Here is a 22,478-nt window from a genome sequence, read left to right on the forward strand (position 1 = left end):
TCATTTTTCAGTACATTTTATATTGCTTTGTTATGAACTGTTTACAGCAGTTCTTGCTGGCAGGGGAGAGAAGAGAGGGAGGGCAAATGGAGCTGAGCATGGCGTAAAACCAAGGGAAATCTCATATTAAAGATTCACCAATGAATCTTTGCAGAGTTTATGCAAATCCAGTGGGCATTTTGTGAAAGTGTTAATGAGTGTCACATCCTGATTACTGCAGATTTCCCTCTGCATTTCCAGCCATACCAAATCCAATTGAAACTGCTAAAATTAACACCACGAGTTCACAAGATTTTGTCAGAAAAACGTGTGAAATTTGTTTTTAAAATATTGTGCACTCATTATTCTTGGAAACATCTTTCGTGGATGTTGAAATAAACTATCCTGTGTGCATTCCTTGATGGATGACAAACTTAGGGTTGGTCTCCCTAAATCCTTCTACAGGACTGTCTATTTCTGAGCTGTGTTTTGCATCTCACTATAAAGCAAACCCTATAATTAACTGCCCTGGCACTGAGGATCCTGTTGGGAATGTGCTTGTTTACCAACAGCTACCAGGAGCAGCTCTTTTTGCCAAGCACATGAATCCCAGAATGGTTTGGGTTGGAAGGGACCTATGAGCCCATCCAGTGCCACCCCTGCCAGGGGCAGGGACACCTTCCACTGTCCCAGGCTGCTCCAAGCCCTGTCCAGCCTGGCCTTGGGCACTGCCAGGGATCCAGAGGCAGCCACAGCTGCTCTGGGCACCCTGTGCCAGGGCCTGCCCACAGTCAGTAAAGGATTTCTTCCTGAAGGACATGCTGGTCCTTGTGTTGTGTGTGAAGTGGGGCCTGTGGTGTGTGAGGTGAGTTCAGACTCACTGATTTAGCTAATCTCAAAAATTGAAAGGGAAATAATGAAATTTAAAAACCACACATTTTGTTCCCCTTTACTTAAGAGTTACTGTCAGGGCTTTGAGCACTCCAGCCAGCTCACTTCCCTGTGTCCCATTCCCTTTGCTGTTTGCTGTTTGCTGCATGGGCCATCTCTCCCTGAACCTCTCTCTCAGCTTCTGCTGGGTTTGAAGTTTTGAGATAATTTCATGTCCCTTTTGCCCTCTTTTGACTCAGCTTGGCCAACATATCCTGTCTTTACAACTAGGCCAAAAAGGCCCTTGCAAGTTGTGAGAACAACTGAAATCCAGGAACATTTGGGGGGAAGGAGATTTTCCTACCGCCACTCCAGGACTGGCCACTGGTGGGATGGATCAGGATGTGGCACCAGGCAGTTGGGCGTGGATCTTTTATTTCTGTGCCAGCCTGTTAATAAAACCCAGAGTGCTGTGTTTGTGACTAGCCACGATCACAATGAGATCACAATGAGCCTGTTTATTTCCAGATACGTAGTGGCATCGTTCATTTGCACATTAAAGGGAACTTTGCTGCAAGAAGACAAATTCAAGGCTACCAAAGCTCTGTGATTATTGTAATGCTAATCTGTATTCAATCCCATGTATGTGTCACATCTTGAATACTTAAAAAAATTAATTAGTCAACTGTGTTGCGCCACAGATGAGCAGGAGCAAGGGGCTGCTTGCATCCACAAGCTGTGACATTCTCTGTGCCAGCAGGACTTGAAAGGAGAGAAGGTCCCCAAGAACTGAGCTGGAGGTGGTCACAACCTCTGCCTTCTACCTGATAGTGCAAAAAGTGGTGGCATTTGTGTTGCTGTGTTATATTAAGTGATGAAAATATGTTTAAATTATCTCAAATAACAATCCCCGCACTGCTTTATATCCTGTATTTATGCAGATATTTAAATCTTTGCATTCATTTTAAAAGGAAATAAACAGCAAGCCTCTAAAGCTAGTGAGGAAAGTCTCGTTGGTGTGTTCTGCAATCCAGAGAGCAGTTGCAAAGGAAAACAGGTGGAGTAAAAATAAATACAGCTGCAAAATAGAGATCTGTTGTAAACTAAGAATAAAAGATAGGCAGTTACCCCTTTTCTGAGCAGAATTCTACCTCCATCCATCTCACAGGGCTGCCCAGGAGTATTTCTTTGCCTACTTTCTGGGCCAAAAATCTTCTAGAAATCTCTAAACTCCATCATTGTCTTTTCTTTGCTCAGATCACTGTGGGTAGGAGCAGGCACGTATCAGACTCACACCTGCCTCGTGGGGGTTGTGCTCACTCTGCTTTTCTGGGGGGCAAAGGCAGAGTGAAAAGTCTCCGTTCTGACTCCTCTGGAGCTCTGTGCCTCTAGGGATGGCTGGGCAGCCCTGGTGCTCCCCCAGTGCCTTCCAGCTGTGGTCCTGGGGCTGGGCAGTGGCTGATACTGAATTTATCTGAGGTTCTGAGCAGCACTCAGGGCCCTGCTCTGTGCCAGAGGCTGCACTTCATCATTTGGAGGCGTTACCTTGCACCATTTGATCTCCAAGGGGAAGCACTTCCAGGTTTTTAGGTATTTTCCATTGTGTTTTGACATTTCCTCACGCTGGTGGGGTGAGCACTGTCACATCTGTGTTTTCCTGGTCATGGGGCTCTGTAGACAAATTAACCTTTTGCAGTTTTATTGAGGAAACAATTTGCATTAATACTGTGGGAAGGAAAAAAGGATTGCAGAATTGGAAGACATTTTGAATTCACAACATAGTGAAAAGTTGTGTTTTCTAATGACTAAATGAAAAAATGTAATTTATTTGGGAAAAAACACCTCAAAGCAGATCCAGATTACCTCTGAAGGACATATAGAGTGAGATATTAAAGTTTATATTGCAGCCTTAACTAGTAATCCTTGTTCCTGTGGAAATGCTGCCTGCTTTAGGAATGCAAATTCCTGTGACTACTTCAGCATTTCAACAGGGCTGTGAATATGTATAAGCACAGAAGGAATTATTTTGCTTCAAGACTTTTCAGAGACCTGTTTCTTCTTCATCTTGGTAGATGTGTTGTTACCTTATGTTTCACATTAAACTTTGCAACAAGCTCCAAAAGAGAGTCAACAGTCTTGAAAGTGAATGCTGCTGGTAAATGGTGTCTGGTGCCTTCCTTACACTTGACAAAAATACAGATTCAGTTTTTTTCTTTGATTTTATGCTTCTTCAGAAACTTTGCTTTATTTTAGGGCTTTTGGTTAAGTAATTCTTTTTTGAACTTGACCTCCTAAGCAGCAGTGGCTGTGCAAAAAATCCCTATCCTGTGGAATATGCATTTTTGCTCTTTACAGGGGGGTAGGTACAGGCCTGACTGGTTATTTTTTATAGCAGTTTTCATAGCATTTCTGCAGGAAACTTTTTTTGTGGCAATGTTTGAAGTAACATTTATTACAGCAGTACTATTTTAGTTGCATCGAAATTATGTTCCTCTACTATTTCATTGATGCTGTTTGATTTCTTGTTTCTGAATGAAATTAGGCATGGCTTTTTGGACAAAATATAGAAAATAACATTTTCATTTAATATGCTGCAAACTTTTGCCTTTAGCATTGCAGTAAGAGTGTGAAAATAACTTTGGACACTTGCAATGTTTAAGTTAATTCATTTGTAAACTGCTCTAATTGCATGAATGGCAGAAACAGAACTAGAACCTTCAAGAGGGATTGGTGGCATCAGTAGCAAATACACCTTGGGAAATGGCAACCCCAGCTCTTACTGCAAAATAGAGCAATTCAGATTGGTGTAATCACATTTACAAATTCTTTATGGAGGCTGCTTGTGAGCAATTGGCTAAAGAAAAGCACTGACATTATGAATATACAGATAAATGATTTCTGAAAACAGCTTGTGTTTTGTGTCACTGCTTTTTTGGAACATCTCTTACGTAGGTCCAATGCTAAGCCCAATTATTTTTGTGTACTTTTGTAATTAGTTTCACTGTGCCCTTAGCAGTGTGGTGGATGCTTGCAGGATCCAACCCCTGGAGAACATTTTAAAATTCTGCTTGGCAGAGACAAAAACTTTTGTTTTCTGATTGTATTTCTTTTTCTAGTTCAGGTTTAAAATCCTTGTCATTTAGATTGTCTCCGAAGGATGCTATTTAGCATGAGTTAACATCATGCATTCTCAGATGTAGATTTCCTTGAGCTCCAGTTGCTCTGTTGGGTTTGTGGCATCTGATGCAGGATTTTTTAACACATTGGTTGTCTGGCTCAAAGTTGCACATGGAAACCATGAACCCTTCTGAAATAAAACTGCAGCACGTTTGTGATAAATCACAGGATACTTTTCCATCTGAATATGCTTCATTAGCTTCCCTTGTGTGGTGCTGCTCATTAGGTGGCTGTGGGAAGAAACCATTCCAGCAGGAATCCATCAGGCATGGAGAGCCCCCGTGTGTTGGACATGGACATGCATTAAAGACTAATCCACATTTTACTGCCCTGCTTAACTGCAGTAAAAGCACTTTACAAACCGGGCAGGTGCAGAATAAGCTGCTGCTCGAGATGCTACTTGTGAATTTTGCCACTATCCACTTTCCTTCAGTGTTTATGTTGGTTTTTAATAGTTCCCACAGTGCAGAAGCTTAGTTCAGGAAATTATGGCTAAATCAGTTACCCACTGAAGACTTGGAGCTAGAAGCTGTCTAGCATGACACGTGCACCTCTGCATCAGTTTAAAAAAAAAGCCCTCCAGCTGCACCATTCACTAAAAGGCACATATTTTACAGTTAGCTGCTGCGGCCTGCTTCTCTGTGATTTTCTTTGTCAGTTGGAAAATTCAGAAGAAAAACAGTCCCTTTTTTAAGTAGAAGATGATGTAAGGGATGACAAACAACTAAATTAATTTAGAACTTTTGATGTGCCATGAGACATAAAGTGATGGTACTTGTCTGTAGTATTCAATGAGTACATTGAAAATACTTACTTGAAGATCTCCAGTAAAAAAGATAGAAATCTGGCATTACTGAAACCTCAACAGCTGCTGCCATCACAGTGATATTTCAATTATGTAAGGTTTGTGTAATGGGAAGGACAGAGGTTCAGGAGGTGCCTTGCCCATGGCAGGAAATGTGTGTGTGAGAAGGTCATGGTGAGGGTCACCAGCAGCTGAACCACAGCAAGGCCCTGCTGTGATTCCCACTCCGCTTTTGCTCATCCCACAGGGCACTTGACTCTGGGTCAGGGGGTGGCTCCAGTGGGTCTGCTTCACCCACAGCTGCTGGAGAATCCCTGCTGTCAGACAAGGGCACCCCAGCTGAGCTTCTGCAACCCCCCTGCCGTGACTCAAGGACAGCCCTGGCGTCACTGGGCCATGAGAGATGTCAGACATTTCACCTCCAGTTCAGCTGGGAGGGGGAAGAACCACAGTTACTCACCCCTGAGAGAGAGTGCTGAAAAGGAATGTGTGATGTGCATGGGTTTTTATTCAAGGTTACTGTTTCTATAGACTGAAACATAAATTTACAATGATATTTTTTGAGTTGGACCTTGGAATTCAGACCATTATTTTGATTTTGATTGTTGGCACAACTTTGTGAGTGCTGCAGCTCTTTCTGCAGCAGTGTGTGCTTTGCCAGTGCTTCCCCCGCCCCCCCTTTTTTTTTTTTTTTTGCTAATGAGATAATTAGTTGGTTCAAACTCTTTTTCATTACTTGTATAAAGCATAGGGATCTCTGAAGAACAGCACTGAGAACCACATGTAGCATGTGCCCGAATTGCAGGTCCTCTGATTGAAGGCCCATACGTGCTGCAAAGGCTCAAAACAACAGGCCAGAGGTAATGGAGACGTTTTCTGACTGCTTTGACTCTAAATGGCCTTGCCCTGGACAGCCTGGTTGTGTAAATTAGTAGTGCTAATTGCTGCTGGTGGCATTTTTAATGGAACTGAGCTTAATGCTAGGAATATATGGTAAAAATCAGATTTAAATAACAGAACTAATAAGCCAGCCCACAGTATTTTGTTGATTGTAAGTGGTAGAAGATGGTATTTTAGTAATCCCTGTATTTAGATACACAGGATGATTTAATTGGAATTTCTAACATTTCAGTGCTTTAATGTTCTGAAACATATTAGCTCTGCCTTAGCAGTTAGTGTTTATTCAATCTCAGAGCACTGTAGGGTCATTAATCCTTCAAGCCCTCCTGAGAAGTCAGAGATGGGAGACACTGGAAGTCATATTATTCTAATTTTACAAGTGGGAAAACTGAAGTGATGAATAATGTGGTCAAGGCCACACAGTGAGGCAGTGTGAGCTCTGAGATGTTCTGGCTATTAAGCTTAGTGGTCAGGCCAACCCTTGCAACATGCTCTTTTTAAATTATACACTTCATTGTGATTAAGGTGCCTTAATGGTCCCATAGTCTGTTAGGCAGAAAGTTTAATAAAGTTGAGCATGGCTACAATAAAAACTTCCAAACTAGGAAAACACTATGAAATTACAGCCTGAATTTAATATTATTTTCTATATGTTAAGTTTTTTTCACAACATAATTAAACCGTGTCTCTCCTATTCTGCCAGAAAGTATTTGTATTTACAAAAATGAACTGATTGATATCAAGTTATTTTCCAAGAGATCAGATTGTTCTTGATTTTCATTGCAGAATAACGATAAACATTGAAAGATGTTTGAATAAACTTTTGGGGTTTTTTTTTGAGAAATGGTGAATGTGTGGTATGAAAATTCATTTACAGAATTAGAAAAGTCCTCTGAGCAGCCTCTTGAGAATTTTTCAATAGAGTACAAGTGGTTGTTTGCAGATTGTAACTTCAGTTGCATAAATAGATGTACTTTGAAATAGCAGCTTATTTGGTGGGGCATAAGCAGTGCTTTTGTGTAGTGAAAGGGATCAGTTTTTAATGTTTATCTGAAACTTTTCTTCTTTGAAAATGGGTTAATTGCTGCCATCTCTTGTGCAAGATTTTCAGGTTTTGTTTCAGTTCCAGCCAGTCTTTATCTTAAAAATGACATAGTCTGCAATATTATTCTAAAAGGAATTCAGAATTTTGCAAGAGATTAATCATAATTTAATCCAAACACTAACCATTTAGTGTATATATATAAGTATGTATATAAGATTGATCCTAGCAGTGAACCCTTGCAAACTTTAGCACCACGTCCAATATTTTAATAAGCAGCTAATATTTAGCCCATCCATTAAGCTACTCCATAAATGAATTATTGAGCGTAATCTGCTCTCCCGTGCCCACCTTCCTTTCCCACAAGGCTGTGGTTTTTAGCTAAGCCGCCGTGGAGCTGCTCTTATCTCCAAATAAAACAAAACGGCTCCGCCGAGCGCCGGCACTGCCGAGCCCGGCAGGGGAAGGCAGAGGCAGCCGAGGGCTCTCTCCTCTGGCGGCAGCGTCTGGAGCGCAGCAAAGGAAACTCACGAGCACTGTCCCGCGGCATCGCGGACAGCGCGGCTGCAGCGGGAGCCATCGGCAGCGCTTCTCGTCCTCGGCGGGGCAGGGGTCGGCAGCCGGGGCCGGTGGATGCTCCGGGGGCTGCAGGGCCGGCCGGGGCCGCCCGGCTCCCCCCGGCTCCTCCCGCCGCCGCGCCGGCATCGCCGCCGACCATGAAACCCTGGCAGCTGCTGGCAGGCGCGGGAGATGCCCTGCAGGTGAGGCGGCGATCTCGGAGCGATCTCGGCCGGGCGAGGGCGGGATCCATCCTGTGCCGGCGCCGGGAGCGCCCCGAGCCCGGCTGCGCCCGCCGGGAGGGGCCGGGGCAGGGGGGCTGCTGGGGCCGGGCTGCCAGCGGCGGGGACCTGCCCACCCGAGGGGCCAGGTGAGGGGGATCCGGCCAGGTGAGGGGTGCGGGCATGCCGGTCAGGTCAGGGGGATGCTGGTCAGGTGAGGGGGATCCGGCCAGGTGAGGGGTGCGGGCATGCCGGTCAGGTCAGGGGGATGCTGGTCAGGTGAGGGGGATCCGGCCAGGTGAGGGGTGCGGGCATGCCGGTCAGGTCAGGGGGATGCTGGCCAGGTGAGGGGGCTGCCAGCCCGGTGAGGGGTGCGGGGGATGTCGCTCAGGTGAGGAGCGCGGAGCTGCTGGCCAGGTGAAGGGATGCATGGACGTCGATCAGGTGAGAAGATGCGGTGATGCCGACCGGCTGAAGAGATTTGGGGCTGCGGGGCAGGTGAGGGGGTGCGGGGGTTTGTTGCTGCCGGCCAGGTGAAGGGATGCGGGATGCCGGCCAGGTGAAGGGGATGCCGGCGCGGCTGGGGCCGAGGGATGCTCCGGGGCCGATCCGGGTGTGTGCTCTACAAACTCAGCCGTGCTGCCGCCAGCGTGTTTCTCTGGCTGTGAGCGCTCCTCGGCGAGATGCCGACAGAAAACAACGTGCGGGAGGGATTATCCATCCTCCCTCCGTGTTTGGCTGAAGTTTATGAGAACTTCATCTTCAGAAAGCTGCTTGGCTTTCTGTGGATGGAATATGTATTAGCATTTATATGAAAGAGAGCAGGAGTCTCGTTAGAAGGGGTTTGTCAGGTGGATTATTGCCTGGTGGTTATTATTGCAGGCAGGTTACAGGATTCCTGACCAACATGCGTGCCTGTTTAACTTTGGGGTCCTTGTGTGTCACCAGCAGAATATACTGATCTTAGAAAACACAATTTATGAGTATTTGGAGGTTTGATTACTGTACTTATTAAAATGCATGGGATATAACAGCAGCAGCATTTTGTTAATAAATACAATTTAAACACACAGGTAATTTCGGCTAATAATCCATTTACATGTATTTGCATTGAAGAAAAATCAGGAACAGGGTAAAAAAGGCTAGGATTTTAAAATGCCTATTGGTTTCCAGCTGGATATAATTGCAAAGTAATTTAAATACTTTGAATGGCTTTTGCAATATTCTTCCTTTAAAAAACCCACACACTTCCAAGTGTGCAAAAAATGTTGAGGGGAGTGGGGAAGGTGGATTTCTCTAGCTTTAAAAAAAAAAAAAAAAAAAAAAAAAAGACTCTCGTGCAGACTCCTAATAGGGATATAATATTTTTGAAAGACTTGCTGTCACATGGAGGAGACTCTGGCACAGCCCCGTAGTGGAATGCTGGGCTCTGCAGTTGAGACACTGTAAAATCACATTGCTTCCAGGGCTGTACATTAAAGTCCACCTCAGGTACTTGATTTTGGTGGATACTTGAGGAATTTAGTAAGATCTGAAACAGCCTTTGTATTTGTCGCTTCTGTAGGGATAAGGAATTTGGTTGTAACACAGAAGTAATTAGGATTTATGTAAGTGTTACATAGAAAGTTTGCATTTTTTTCTTATGAATTATTTAGAAAAATCAGTTTACATGCAGTACATTGGTTCCATGTGTATTTCTAAAATGAAGCAACAGACAGGAATAAAGTTTGAATGTCTTTATATTCTGACCATACATTGTAGCTTTTTTCTTAGATATTTAATGTTCCTGATGTTGATCTGTTTCTTGAAGTAAGGTTGAAGAGTGAGCAAAACTCCTCCTCAATGAACAGTGTTCCCTTGTCTACAGCAGGAGCAGTAGTGCTGTGGAGAATTTTTAGTTTTTCAGTTTTGAATCATTTAATGTAAAGGAAAAAGTGGGCTTTTGGGTTTTATCCTTTACAGGGTTTTTTCTGTGAGTGCCTGGCTAGTGTCTGTCAGTCATCAGCTTTACTTCCTTTAAACTTATGGATCCAGGAGAGGTTTGATTCTCCCTTTGGGAGCTCTCCTTCCCAAAGCAGGGCATTTTTGGCCTTGGAGATGCTGTGAGCACACCACAGCTGCCATTGCCACTGCCTGCTCTGGAAGCTGTGGGCAGTTCCATTGAATCAGTGTCTCTCCACACTCAGCACCCTGATACCTCGAGGAGTGTCAGCACAGGTCATTGCCCCCTTTCCAGGCACAGTTTTAGAAAGTTTGAGCTTTGTATTCTTGCCTACTCCCACTTAAATAAATATTTGAAATCACAGTAACTTAACAGCGGATGGATGAAGCAACTTCAAGGTGTTACCTTCAGTCTTTCCAACTTCAAACCACTTACTTCAGTAGCATCAATACCATGGAATTGTTCAAATTTATTCTTTTTGTAGTAGAAATTTCATGTAGGATCTTAGCTTTGCTCATACACCAAAAAAACTATTCCAGGAACAAGTAATAAATTAATTGTTCAAGTGATCAACTTGGTGGCATTTGAAATGCTAGAAAAGCTCTAGAGAAATGTTCTCAAGAATAATATTGGAACTTGGGGCTTTTCCTTTTGTAATGAAGAATATTGCTATTAAATTTTTAATTCATTTTAGGCAGATAAATATGTTAGAAGTGGTAACTGAAGAAACATCAACTTTAAGAGGAGAAGGGAGAGAAATGTGGTCACTCATGCTTATTGTGCTTATTGTGGTGGTAGTTGGGAGAAAGAAAACTGGGGAAAAAATACATAGGGAATTTTAACTGTACAAAATATCTTGTCTGAAGTTTACTTCATATTTCAATTTTAGCAAGCAATGTGAATTTTTTAACTCCTTAGTAAAAATCAAGCTACTAAAGTCAAGCTTTCAGTTGGCTTCACTGATAGGGATTTTGGAGTTTTGTTAGAAGGCTTGTGTCACAGGATTGTACCTTTCTAGGGTTTAGAGATGGGAACAAAGACTTCAGAGGGCCTCGACTATTTCAGAGAGTTTTTCAGTGTTTTGGGGGTTTTATATATATATTTTAAGATTGGGACATAATTTATGGCATCTCCTGGGAGCTAAGCATAACTTTTGAAATGTGTTAACTTTATTTGAGGATAAAGTTTTAAAAGCTTTACTGTAATGTCATAAATAGGTATTTTTCCAATCTAGGTGAAAATCAGCTTAGCAGAGTTATGTGCCTTTAATTCCTGTTGTCTTGGGATGTGTTACAAAGGAAGGGAATGTGTTCTCCTGGGCTGGGCTGAGAGGAGATCAGGAATTCAGGAATACACTGATCTCCAGCTGCTGGCTGTGCCCAGGGATGCCTTTTGGAACACAAGAAGTGCCATAAGTGCACAGCACCAGAAGGAAGAGAAGCACAGGCTTGTCCTTTTAAAGGGTGCATCACAAACAGGTTTTATTTAAAATCCAAATGCTGTGGGACTGCATTTGGGTGAGATAGCAGACAGTGAAAAGAAATAAATGTGTCACTGCCAAAACTCTCTCCTGGTGGCATTTCCTTCTACATTTATCATGTCAGCCGTGGAGCTCTCTGTCTGTAGGAATAAGTCTTTTCCATTTTATTTTATTTTTATTTTCTCTGTAAGGCATCCAGTGGAGATGTTAGGGAACGTGGCAAAGCTGCTGTCTTCAGTGGCTTTGTGCACTCACTACTTTTACCTTAGCTGAACTTCAGTTTGGACAGTGTAGGAACATGTCTGCTTTGTGGGGCTGGAGTTGAGTGCAAGCATTTCTGCTTTTTGCTTGTCCTCACCATGCCTATTGCTCTTTTCATTTCTCTTACCCTTGCTAAATTGCGGAGGCTGTGATTCCCTTCATTGTCTTTGAAAAGGAACACAGTATGGCTTCCTTCACCAGGTTGCAATCAGAGACTTTTGTGGTTTAGTTTCTGTAGTTAATTACAGATTTCATGCACAGCAATGAGGCTTCTGCAGAGAGAAATTTCACTGATGGTCAGGAATATTTCAAAAATTGCTTTTGTCTCACAGGAGTGGAGACATGCAAACTTTTTCTATTAAAATGGAGAAACTGCTTGAGTCAGCAGTAACATCCAGATTCAGCAAAACTAGGTTATGAATCCGAGCAATTAAACATGACAGAGAGCCCAGTTTTACTGCCTCGACTTAATATCTTTCCAGTATTTTTTTTTTTGAGACGTAAAAACTTCATAATGTTCCTTTGTGTCAGGTGTTGACAAAAACAAGGTATACCTCCATTACCTCCATACCCCACAAACTTGATAATCCTCTTGCTTTACTTTTGCACCCACAGTTTTTATTTAAGTATTTTTATTCTCAGGAGAAGTAAAAACTGTTACTTTCCTCTGTTTTGGATACCTGGAGTTTGGCAGCTACTCATTAATTACCTGCATTTTGGTAGACATAATTAAAAACTGGTTAAATATTTAGAAATTATTGAAAGAAGCTTTTTTAATCAATATTTAATATGTATGAAATAGAAGTTTTTGCTAATGATGATTAGAAATCCCATCAACATTTTCACGTGGAAGACCATAGGATCTGTTTAGTTGTCATGGTTTTGGTTGGTTTTTTTTTCTGTTTTTATGTATTTGATGTTCAGAAATTTTAAGCAGGTTACCTCTCTGGTAATTACTGCAAATTTAGCTGGGAAGAGGAGGGGAGGGACATAAGCAGATGTAAATCATGGCACTGATGACTCATGGCCCAAACTGAACTCGATCAAAACTTCTGCAAAGATTTTCTGTTCACTTCTCCTATGGTGGAGATTGATGTGAAATCCTGAGAACAACCTCCCACACTTGGTACATGTGAATTATTCTGCTTGTGCTGTGCTGCTCCCTGGACAGGGGTTTATGTCTTTTTTAACTTAAATGTTTTCTTTGTTAAGGTTGACCTTTCGGATTCCGTGACTAATAGGAATCCAGGAATGATGTTTGATCGTTTTTCCAGATAAATGAGTTGTAGCTTACATCAGGACTTGTTTCTGACTGCTAATTAACCTGACTCTAATGGCTTCTTTAACTGTAAAAACCTCCTACAGCCAAGTGAGAGGCACACATGGCACTGAGAACTTGCACTGATACTTGGTGCTCTTAACAAAACCAGCATCATTTTGGGAATTTAAGCCGGGCCTGAGTATCTTTGGAGAACTGAAGCAAGTCTTCTAAGAATATAACATTAAGATCAGGCCCTGCTGGAGCATCCTGGCTCCCTCCTGGACTGTTTTATGTGCATTTTATGTTTCCATGTCAGCATGAAGTGTTCGCCTTTCTCCAGCTGCTCTGCCAGGACATGTCCTTGGGGCTGCACTCCTGGGGACAGCAGGTCACCTGCTGGCTTTCCATGGCCCAGCTCGGCAGTGCATGATAGCAGCAGCTTGGGTGCATGAGAGCAAGAGCTGTGTTTTATAGAAGAATAGATCTGCTGTCACCTGGGCTTGCAGGGAAGGTTTGGTATTTGGCTGTGACACAGAGTAATCTCAAACCATTTGTTTGGTTTTTTTTCTTCTTGGAATATTTTGCAGGAGTAATGAAAATGAATATCATCTCATGCTCTCATTTGAATACTTCAGCCATTTGCCAAACAAGTGTTTATTGATGAGGTCTGGATGATGAACAGTGGTGGGATGTCCTGGTTTTCCACCTTGCTGGTTAAGCCAGCACCACTTGAGGCTGTAATCCTGCACTAATCTTCACAGTTACCAGGAAAAGCAGCACACCACTGCTGTGCCAGGGAGCAAAATCATCTCAGAACCAGATCTCATTTCAAATGGCATTTCTTTCCAGGCTTTCCCAGTGAGGCTTTCCCAGTGCCAGCAGAATCAAAAATCCAATCGAGGCAGTCTGAACTTTGTACCAACAGAGAGGCTGTGGGAAGCAACTTAATTTCATTTCGACTTTCATATTTGAAAGCTTGAGCCTTTTTTCTTATCCTTGCTCATTCTTTGAGACACAACAGGAAGAAAGAATTTACTAAGGGGAAATATTAAGAATTGGCATTGGGTATTTTACTATATGTTCTTTACTTCCAGTTATATTTTCAAGATGTCACAGTCTCTTTAAAAAGTTTCTGTGGTTTTATGAGAACTGGTAAATCAAATCTAGCACAGTCATGTGTCAACTTAGCAGAAGTTCTGTTTGCCCAGCTTTTAATCTTGAGAGCAGAAGGTTTTAGCAGCTCCCTGTAGTAGCTGTGGCTCACTGATTGCACCCCTTCTGAATGCAGGGACTTCAGGGTGGTCTTTAGAACTGGAACCTGGGGGTCAGGAGGCAGCTCAGCTGTGAAAAGTGTTCCAGCCTGGAGGTTATCAATGAAACGAGGCTTTAAAAGGAGGGTGCAGGGGGATGCTGGTATCTTTGGCAGCAGCTACTGGTGCCCTATGAAGGCTGACCTAGAACAGAGGCTGGACAGAGCTAAGGAATAAAGCAGGGATTTATTAAAAGGCCTCCATGGATCCACCTTGGGCAGCACCAGAGCCCAGCCAGGGCTGCACCCAAGGTGAACCAAAATGGTCCCAAAATGCACGAGCGCTCACGGGGTCTCTCACTTTGATCAGTTCTGCCCCATTTGCATATTGGAGTTCATTGTCCCATTCCAGCTTTAGCCCATGCAGTCCCATCCTGCTTGTTTTTCTCTCCTCAGCCCACGTTGTTTGTGCTCTTGGGCTGAGATTTGGATCATTTGTCCTTGGTGCCCAGCTGGAGCAGGAATTGTTTTGTGTCCCTGCTCTGTGCAGAGAGCTCACCATCCCCTAATGTGAACCCCAGACCCACCCACTAAAGCAGCACAGAATGTGAAAAACATAAAAGCTAAAACCTGAGGCACCACTACAGCGACTGAGCTCCTGTGCAACCCTGCATGGATTGCTGCTCCTGTAGGAGGAGAAGCTGCACTGGTCAGGTCCTGCTCTAAGTAAAAGAAGCAAGCATTTAAAAAGAGTAAGTGCCAACAGCAAACCCCAGCGATGCTCTATAGCTGTTAGGAGCTCTTCCTGCAGCAGCCATGAGCTACTGGGCAATGAAAAATAAAGCTCAAGCCTGTTTCCATGTTAGCATTTCTTCTAATTAATAGAAGCATCGTGTCTGTATGTGAGTGTTTCACTAATTAATGATTGCATTCCAGGCCTGGGCAGGGTGCTCTGCAGAGGGGAGGCAGTGTGGCAGTTCTGCTTTCGTTCATTTTGCCCACACGTAACCAAGCAAGCACAGAACAAAACTCCATGCTGTGTTACAGTGAGGCATTTATGTGAAAAAATCCTTTTATCCCAGCTTACAAGAAAATTATAAAAATGTATAATTTTTTGCCACCTACAATTTTTTTTTTGTCACTTTAAAGGCTTTGCCCTAAATATTGGTGTGGATTTTTAAAAACAGTGATGCAGAGGACACTGTTCCATGTCATGGAGTCCAGCCCTGCTCCCTGCAAGGAGTCAAGTGTCACTGATGATTGACTTCCTGTTAACCTTTCAAGCTGTCTGAAAGGGAAGGTCCCTTCCCTCCTCAGACCACCTGTTCCAGGGTTAAAAAGTCTTTACTGTCTTGAAAAATATTTTTTTGCTAGACAAATATAAATTTCCCACGCTGCAGATGACCTCAGTGTTTCATCTTCTCAGGGAACCTGGAGAAAAAAAGATTTTGCTGCTCCCTGTGCGAGTCTTTTATGACAGAGACTGTGATTCAGAGCTGAGGTTTCTGTCCCAGGCATTTTAATTTCTGTATTTTGCTTCAACCTCTCCTAGTTATCATTTAGATTAGAAATCTTTATTTTTCATCTAAGACATTCTTTTAGAACATTTTGCATTTAAATAAAAACATTGCATTCAAATAGTTTACCTCGGAAGACAGATATTGGCCATGATTTATAATCAGGATTATAAAATTATTATTGTAAGATGTTAGACATTTGAGGCTGTAGCTCTCACAGCTGACTTGAGATCTCTAAGCTGTCTATTGGACTTTTTTGCAACAGAGGTTATGAGGTTTTTTATTTTGCCAAAGTCTGCTAGAAAGTTTTATTACTCTCTCAAATTTATCGAAGTGTGGATATGTGTGTGTGATCAACTGTCTCATAAAAAGATAAAAGTTATAAACTTCTGCTGATACATTCAAGACTTGATTAGCTCTGCCTGCTCTTGGTTCACATCCTTTCTCTGGATGAATTTCTCTGAATTATTGCTCTGCACATTTATCCTGTCAGTTTAACCTCACGGGAAAATGTGGGGAGAGAGGAAGTGCAAGGCAAGGATTCAGAAGACAAGCATTGGGTGAAGGAGGGGCTGTGAGGTGATGCGTCAGACTCTGCCGGAGCAGTCCAGGGAGGTGAATCCAGGAGGGTCTGAAGGACTGTGCTTGGATAAGCTCCCTCCTTCCAGCCTGTGTTACCCCAGGATCCTGTGTTATCACACAGCAGTGTGGTCACTCCAGCCCTGCAGAACTGAGGGTGAAGCACAACTGGGATAAAATGGAAAAAACTTCTGCATTTCTGAAATACATCTATGGAAAATGATGCAAATCTATTCCATGAATTTGTAGTAAACCTTTTTTTTTTTTTTTTTTTTTTTTTTTTTTTTTTTTTTTGTAATTAGCAGCTAAATGACTAATATTATAAAATAATGGGGTGTGAGTCACTGGCTGGTGCACAGCTTGACTTTGGCTGTGGTGTAGAACAAGAGAAGTGGAGGCTACAAACTCCAACTAATCATGCACCGAGAGTGTGACTCAGGTAGATTATCTTGTGCCTTCTCAGGAGGGAGCTGGCTTGGGCTGTTCTTATTTCCTTCAGGTTTTAGCACCACTGGAGGAGCCAAGGGCATTTTGCCCATTAAGATAACAGAAGACAAAGATGGATGAGGGAGCTGAGATTCTTATGGGGAATTATCTTTAGGAATGGCATGCAGGATGTATACATTTATTCCCCCAAAGCTTTGTGTCTGTGAAGCACAAAGACTGTAAAATGCTAACTGGATCCAAGCAGGTTTTTTCAGGCAGTTATTTCACTGAAGGTAGGGAGGGGAGTTAGGTAGCTACCAACGCTTTTTAGTAATTTTAACAAATTTCCAAATTTTACCCATGTTTTAAGAAAACTGGAAACATGGAAGAAGAGCCAGACAGCACTGCAACTTTGACATGTTTCATTTTGGCATTGTAAAAGGAATTGTCCTTTTTCTCCCCACTGAGAAATTTCCTTTTCATTTTCCTGAATGTTGTAGAAAGTGCCTGGGTCCAACTTGAGTTAGTAACAGATGTTTCATTTGATCTTTCAATCCTGCAGACACGAGACTGCATTTCTGCTTAAAGAAACAAATTCTGACACGTAATTGGATGTAACAGCATTGACAGGTTCTTTTCCTCCATGGCTGCAGTGAGTAGGTTGGGAAGCTGTGGGCTTGAATTACACACAGGAAGGTTTAGATTGGGCATTAGAAAGGCTTCCTGATGGGAAGAATACTTAATATTTAATCAGATGAGTTAGGAAGATTATGGGATTTCTATTACTTGAGGCTTTTAGGAAAGGTTTGGGAAGCAAATGCCAGAAAAATGCAGCTATACATGTAAACATGTTCTACAGAATTGATTTATAGCTGACAGAACTCGTTCTCACTGCTGTGTTTTTCTAAGATAGAAAATCTTTCTCAAATACCCGATTTAATTCCCATTTAGAGGCGAATCTCTCATGTTCTTACCAAAAGGATTTTTTAACCCAAGATCAGAACCTGACCTCCTGCTGCTGTCACACTCCATGAGGTGAGGCAGTGAATCAACATCACTAGTGTTTCCTAGGAACAGAGTTTGGAAAATACTGGAGTTTTGTAAAGTTTCTTATAAAACCCTGGATCTTTTTTGAGGAACAGTGCAGTGAGGGGTGTGCACCTCTTCAACCCCTGCTCCCAGCTCCCCTCTGGGGTGTCTCCTGTCACCTGTGCTTGCTGGGGACACTCAGCTGGGGATGGCCACTTAGCTCTGAGAAAGTCCTTGGTCTGTGTTTGTGGGAGTCCTTGGTCTGTGTTTGTCTGAGTAATCCTCTCAATAAGAGACAGGACAGGTAGAATAGAATTGATGTCTTTGAAGATTGGTTCTGTATAACCTCTTATACCATCTATAGTACACACCCCAGCTCCCCTTGTTCCTGCAATATTGCCTCTAGCATTTAAAATACAGACATTTGGAATATATATTTTTGCTTTGTTAATAGAAAGCAATTTTTTCATCGGAGGACTGTGCAGACTTTCACATCTATTAATAACATAACTTTCACATCTGTTAATAACATAACTTTCACATCTATTAATAACATAACATTAAAGGTTTTTTAATAAAAAGCTGATTACACAGAACATATTAGAGCTCAACATTAGTTGAGACTTCTTATTTTACTATTTGAGTTGTGTAAGAGTGCCTTGGAGACAGAGAGGCTCTGTTGTGCTATTTTCTATGTAGTACTTTACACATTCTATATAGGAGCCAGCAACCTCTTGTCAAAAAACCCTCCAGCTGAGGAAACGATAGAAATAAAAAGGATGTGCTCTTAACCAGTGGTTCTTGTCTTGGGAATTTCAGTTTGCCAACTGAAACTGAAGTTGCTTGATTCAATGTGAGCACTGTGAGGAGGATAAGCACAATGGACATCCTCTTTTCACTGTGTTTCGTATGGTTTTTTGGTTTTTTTTTTAATCTAGTTAAAACTAGAGCCAACAACACGTTTGGCACAGGATAGAATATTGTGTTATAGAGAACTGATTGAAATCTTGAAGACAATGCTCCATCAGTTGCTGTGCTTAGACAGAGAAGGAACAGCAGGCAACCAAGTCCCAGTGCCCTCCCCACTCCTTTTGGTACAGCACAAGCTCCTGCTGTAATATTTTAAATTATTTTCAACTTCTTCTGGATAAACAAATAGTAAAACATAATATTCTGCTTAGAAATTATATTCGTTTGAATGAAACAATGCTACTATTGATGAAGTTCAAAGAAAACTGTAGTTTTAGAATAGCCTGTGACAAATAGCAAACCGATATGGAGGCACTATATAGTTTTCTGTAATATCTGTATTAAAAGAATAGCTGCCAAGATGGTTATTACAGGCATTTCTAACTTCAACAGGTTGATAAAGAATTTAATATTTTCATATGCTTCAGCGTAAAGCCATCTGTCACGGTGACAGAACAAAGTGTTGGGAACGAGAACAAACGTATGTTCATGGAAGTTCTCCATGAAATGTTAACAGGGAAGACACAAGATGCACAGCAGTATCTTGTAACAAGTGGGCAAGGGATTTGAAACAGCACGGCCATCATCTTCAATATTTACAATTACCATTTCTTTTCTAATTTCTTTTTGTGTAGAAGTGCTAAAAAAATAAAAGTCTGTCAATACAGATGGTGAGGGAGACAGATATACCAACGAAAATAGCATTTGCATCCACCTTTTGTAGTTTTTCATGTTCCTGCTCTCGTTTCCTACAGTTTTAAGCTTCTGTCTGGGTACATCAGTGTATACATTAGACCTCAGGCAGTGTTTCATACATCTGCTGGGCTTTTTAGTGCAAATTAAACAGCCTCAAACACACACAGGAGCTGAACTTTGCTAGTACCTTCTCCCCATCCCCCATTTGGGAAGGATTTTTATTTGAGGCTGCACAGAATGAATCACATTCCAGTGTTTGAAGCCAGAAGGTGACATAGTGTGACTTTTAACCTGTCATACCCCAAATGTGGGACACAGTGTGGGCTAGTAAGAGATACAAAGGGATTATAGGGGGGAAAATGGGACTGAGACATAAAAAAGTGTTCAAGAAAAGTTACTTTGAATCTTTTGTCGGTGGTATTGCAACAAGAAAGATTCATTTCTAAAAAATCCATATGGTTGGATTTTTAGTTATAAGGTATAAAGGATATACTTTGCAGTGATCCTGTTATTTTCAGGCCTCCATTCTCTCTCCAGGTTTGGGTGACTGAGAGCAAGGATTGAATTTGATTGTGCCTTAGCAGCACTATGAATTTTCTAGGAAGCGTATTTTTATGTTTTAAAATGATAGCTCCAAAAGAGATGTGTGCTGAAGGGTGAGGGAGCAGCTTATGGCACAATTCCCTCCCCCAGTCAGGTCTGCAATGCCGTTCTCTGACACAGCTCCATGGGCCAATTACCCAGTTTGAGCTGGCAGCATTCCCCAGTGAGGTGGGAATGAGCAGCTGGGCTCATTTTACCTTTTGAGGAATATTTTAAGTTTCGCTCTCATGTTCCAGATTTATAAACATAACACGGATTAATTTTCAGCAGCCTTCAGAAATTGAAGCCAATGAGATGTAGAGGTGGGATGACACAGTCCTCTGGAGATAACAAACCACGGGAGGATCCTGATGTTGGCACTTCTGCTATTCCGTGCTGCCCGGGAATGTGCACATCCTTCCACGTCAGGCAGTCTGGAAGTTTGGGATTAATTGCACTGGGGCATCTTTCGGCTCTGTGAAGCTGTCTCGTGATCACCCTAAAGGAGCAAAATGTCTGAGCTTTTATTTGAGTCCCGATAAATATGCAAATTCCCAATTTTTACTCGGCAACACTGACATCGTGTGGCAAAGAGGGAAACCCCAGCCCTACTTCAGTACCGAGCAGGGAGTAGTTAAAACAAAACAAAAAAACCCAAAAACAAACAAACAAAAAAAACCCAACCAAAAAAACCCCTCCTCAATTTTAACAAAACACTCAAAAAGAAGTGTCTCCAAGGCCTTCAGTGTTACCCTCTAAATGAAGACAAAGAACCAGGCAGAGAGAAATACAGTGCCTTGCTCAGACTTGAGCTTATTTCATATCTATTTTACTTTGGGCTGAGCAGGGCAGTGGGAACAGCTTTCCCTTGGATTTTAATGTTAAAGGGATGAATTTGATCCTCACGACAACAGGTTTCAGTCATCAGGATATAATGCAGTTCCCCTTTGAGCACTCCTTGTGTTTCCTCGGGTATCCAGATTTGGCAACCCATCGTTGACAATGAGTCTTGCAATTATGTGCATCTGCAGTGTTTAAAAAAGATACTGACAGGTAGAATTTGTGGGAGGAGAGATATCCTTCTGCTTTTCTGTTAATTTTAGTTGCATATTCCCATGTCCTTTTTTTCTGAGAACTGAATTTTCTAGTTCTCTGTGCCAGCTGTGAGTGTGTATTTTGAGTCTGCTTTTTACTTCCTTTAAAAAATTAGCAGCCTTAGTGTTATTTCTCTGGGTTTTGTATAAGAATCTTGGAATCTTTTAGCCAGTTTGATCTTCTGTCATTACCATGGATGTTCTCTTGGACCCTCTTCTACAATTTGCATTCTAATTTTCCTTCTGACTAAACTCTGTGCAGCTGAACCAGGTGTGTTACTGCAAATTACAGGGAAAGTTCCTGGTAGGTGTCACATGCCAGTGATTGTAGTGTCTGCAAAGGGGTCCTGGTTTGTAAATAAGGTTTAAAAATTATGAAGATGCTGCTGAGACTTTCTCTTACTGACAAAACGGAGGAAAAAATTGCAGTATTTTTTGTGCTGGCAGTTCCTTTGTCAAAATTCAGTCTCTTTCCCATTCCATTTCTCCCCGAATGTGAATTTTAATAATACATTTGTAGCTGTTTTAATTTTCCATATATTTATATGCATGGTAAAAATTTGTGAAGCTATTTTTTAGTATTAATAAATTTACTTTCCTTGCTCAGTGGACTATTCCCCGTTATTTGACTTGTATTTTGATGAACAATGGAAATTGGTGATATGATTGTATGCTAACGCTGCCCAGTATCAAATGTTGTGAAAATTATTGTCTAATGAATTCTACCATGCCATTAATTAAGATTGATATTAGCAAAATGAGTTTAGGGATTTGTTAAATTTCCTGATAGTGATTCTCTAGAAGAACTACAAGGAGAACGCTGGATATAGTGTTTCCTCTAACAGAAAAAAACTACAGAAACAACAAAATAGGAGAAACATGAACAGTGCTAACAGATAATGCCAATAACGTGGGAGGGATTTGCTTCTCTTTGTGGAAGTTCAGTGTCCTGAGAGCTAAGGTTGAGGCAAGGCAGCTCGGTTGGTAATTAGGGTGGGGTTCCTCCTGTCCACATCTCTCTGCACTCTCTCTCAAACCCTTTCCAAGTCCTGCAGCATCTTTGCAGCCAGTCCTGTTCGCTGTTGTACTCTCTGCTGTCTGTTCTTTCTGTGCAAACACCCAACATCTCCTTCATTGGATTTCATGTCAGTACTATTTTCCAGCTGTCAAAAACATATTGCTTTGTTGAGAGATGAAATTTTCCTCCTAGAAAAGCCTTTTTTTTTTGGCAGGTAGCTTGTCCTGAGCTGCAGTTTCTGTGTTGGAAATGAGCCTTGCCCACAGGCCCCCAGATTGCACAGGAGATCCTGCTGGGGATGGTTTTCCCCCATTAATTATGGTTGTAGCTGCTGGTTTGTGGCACTTAGCGCAGCTGATGTGCTCTCATTTGTTTGAGGATGTCTCTCAGGGAGGATCAGGCAGAGGATGGGCCAGTTCAGGTGTAGTTCCCAGGCTGAAGTATGAGATGGAGCAGCAGTTTGGGCATGGACAGGAAGAAAAACTGAGGTACCTGCTGGGAAAAGGTGAGAGGGAAGGCAAGAACAAATAACTACAGGTGTTCTGGGGGTGGCAGGAGGGATTTGTGTGCTCACAAGTGCATCTTCACACATCTGCACAAACACAAATACCTCTGTTCTTTAAAAACCTGCCTGTGGCTTCAGCTCCCCTTTTGTCTAATCCTCATTGAAGGAAGGTTGGGAATCACAACTCTCCAAAGGCTGGGTTGAGGATAAGCACCTCGGAAATTGAGAGGAACTTAAAAGGATGGGGCTCTGCCATAAATTGAGATTCCTTGCCCTTCTGTTCCCTCTTTCTTTGGAGTCTTGCTGATGGCACTGAAT

General features: G+C 42.2%; 1 protein-coding gene across 31 annotated transcripts in view; it reads left to right on the top strand.

The window, feature by feature from the left end:
• RBFOX1 (RNA binding fox-1 homolog 1) overlaps window positions 1-22,478 on the top strand; it is a 1,167,310-nt gene that overhangs the window by 556,313 nt on the left and 588,519 nt on the right. For 3 of the 31 annotated variants that reach the window (XM_038151483.1, XM_038151490.1, XM_038151493.1), the window contains exon 1: window positions 7,126-7,534. The exons of 26 other annotated variants lie outside the window; for them this stretch is intronic. In XM_038151483.1, coding sequence (XP_038007411.1) covers window positions 7,490-7,534 — 45 coding nt within the window. In that variant the 5' untranslated portion in view covers window positions 7,126-7,489. Of the gene's footprint in view, window positions 1-7,125; window positions 7,535-16,895; window positions 16,920-22,478 lie in introns of those variants that run through there. 2 more of the 31 variants (XM_038151497.1, XM_038151487.1) reach the window with 2 other exon arrangements.

This window comes from Motacilla alba, chromosome 14, assembly GCF_015832195.1.
Source record: "Motacilla alba alba isolate MOTALB_02 chromosome 14, Motacilla_alba_V1.0_pri, whole genome shotgun sequence".
NCBI classification, from domain to species: Eukaryota; Metazoa; Chordata; class Aves; order Passeriformes; family Motacillidae; genus Motacilla; species Motacilla alba.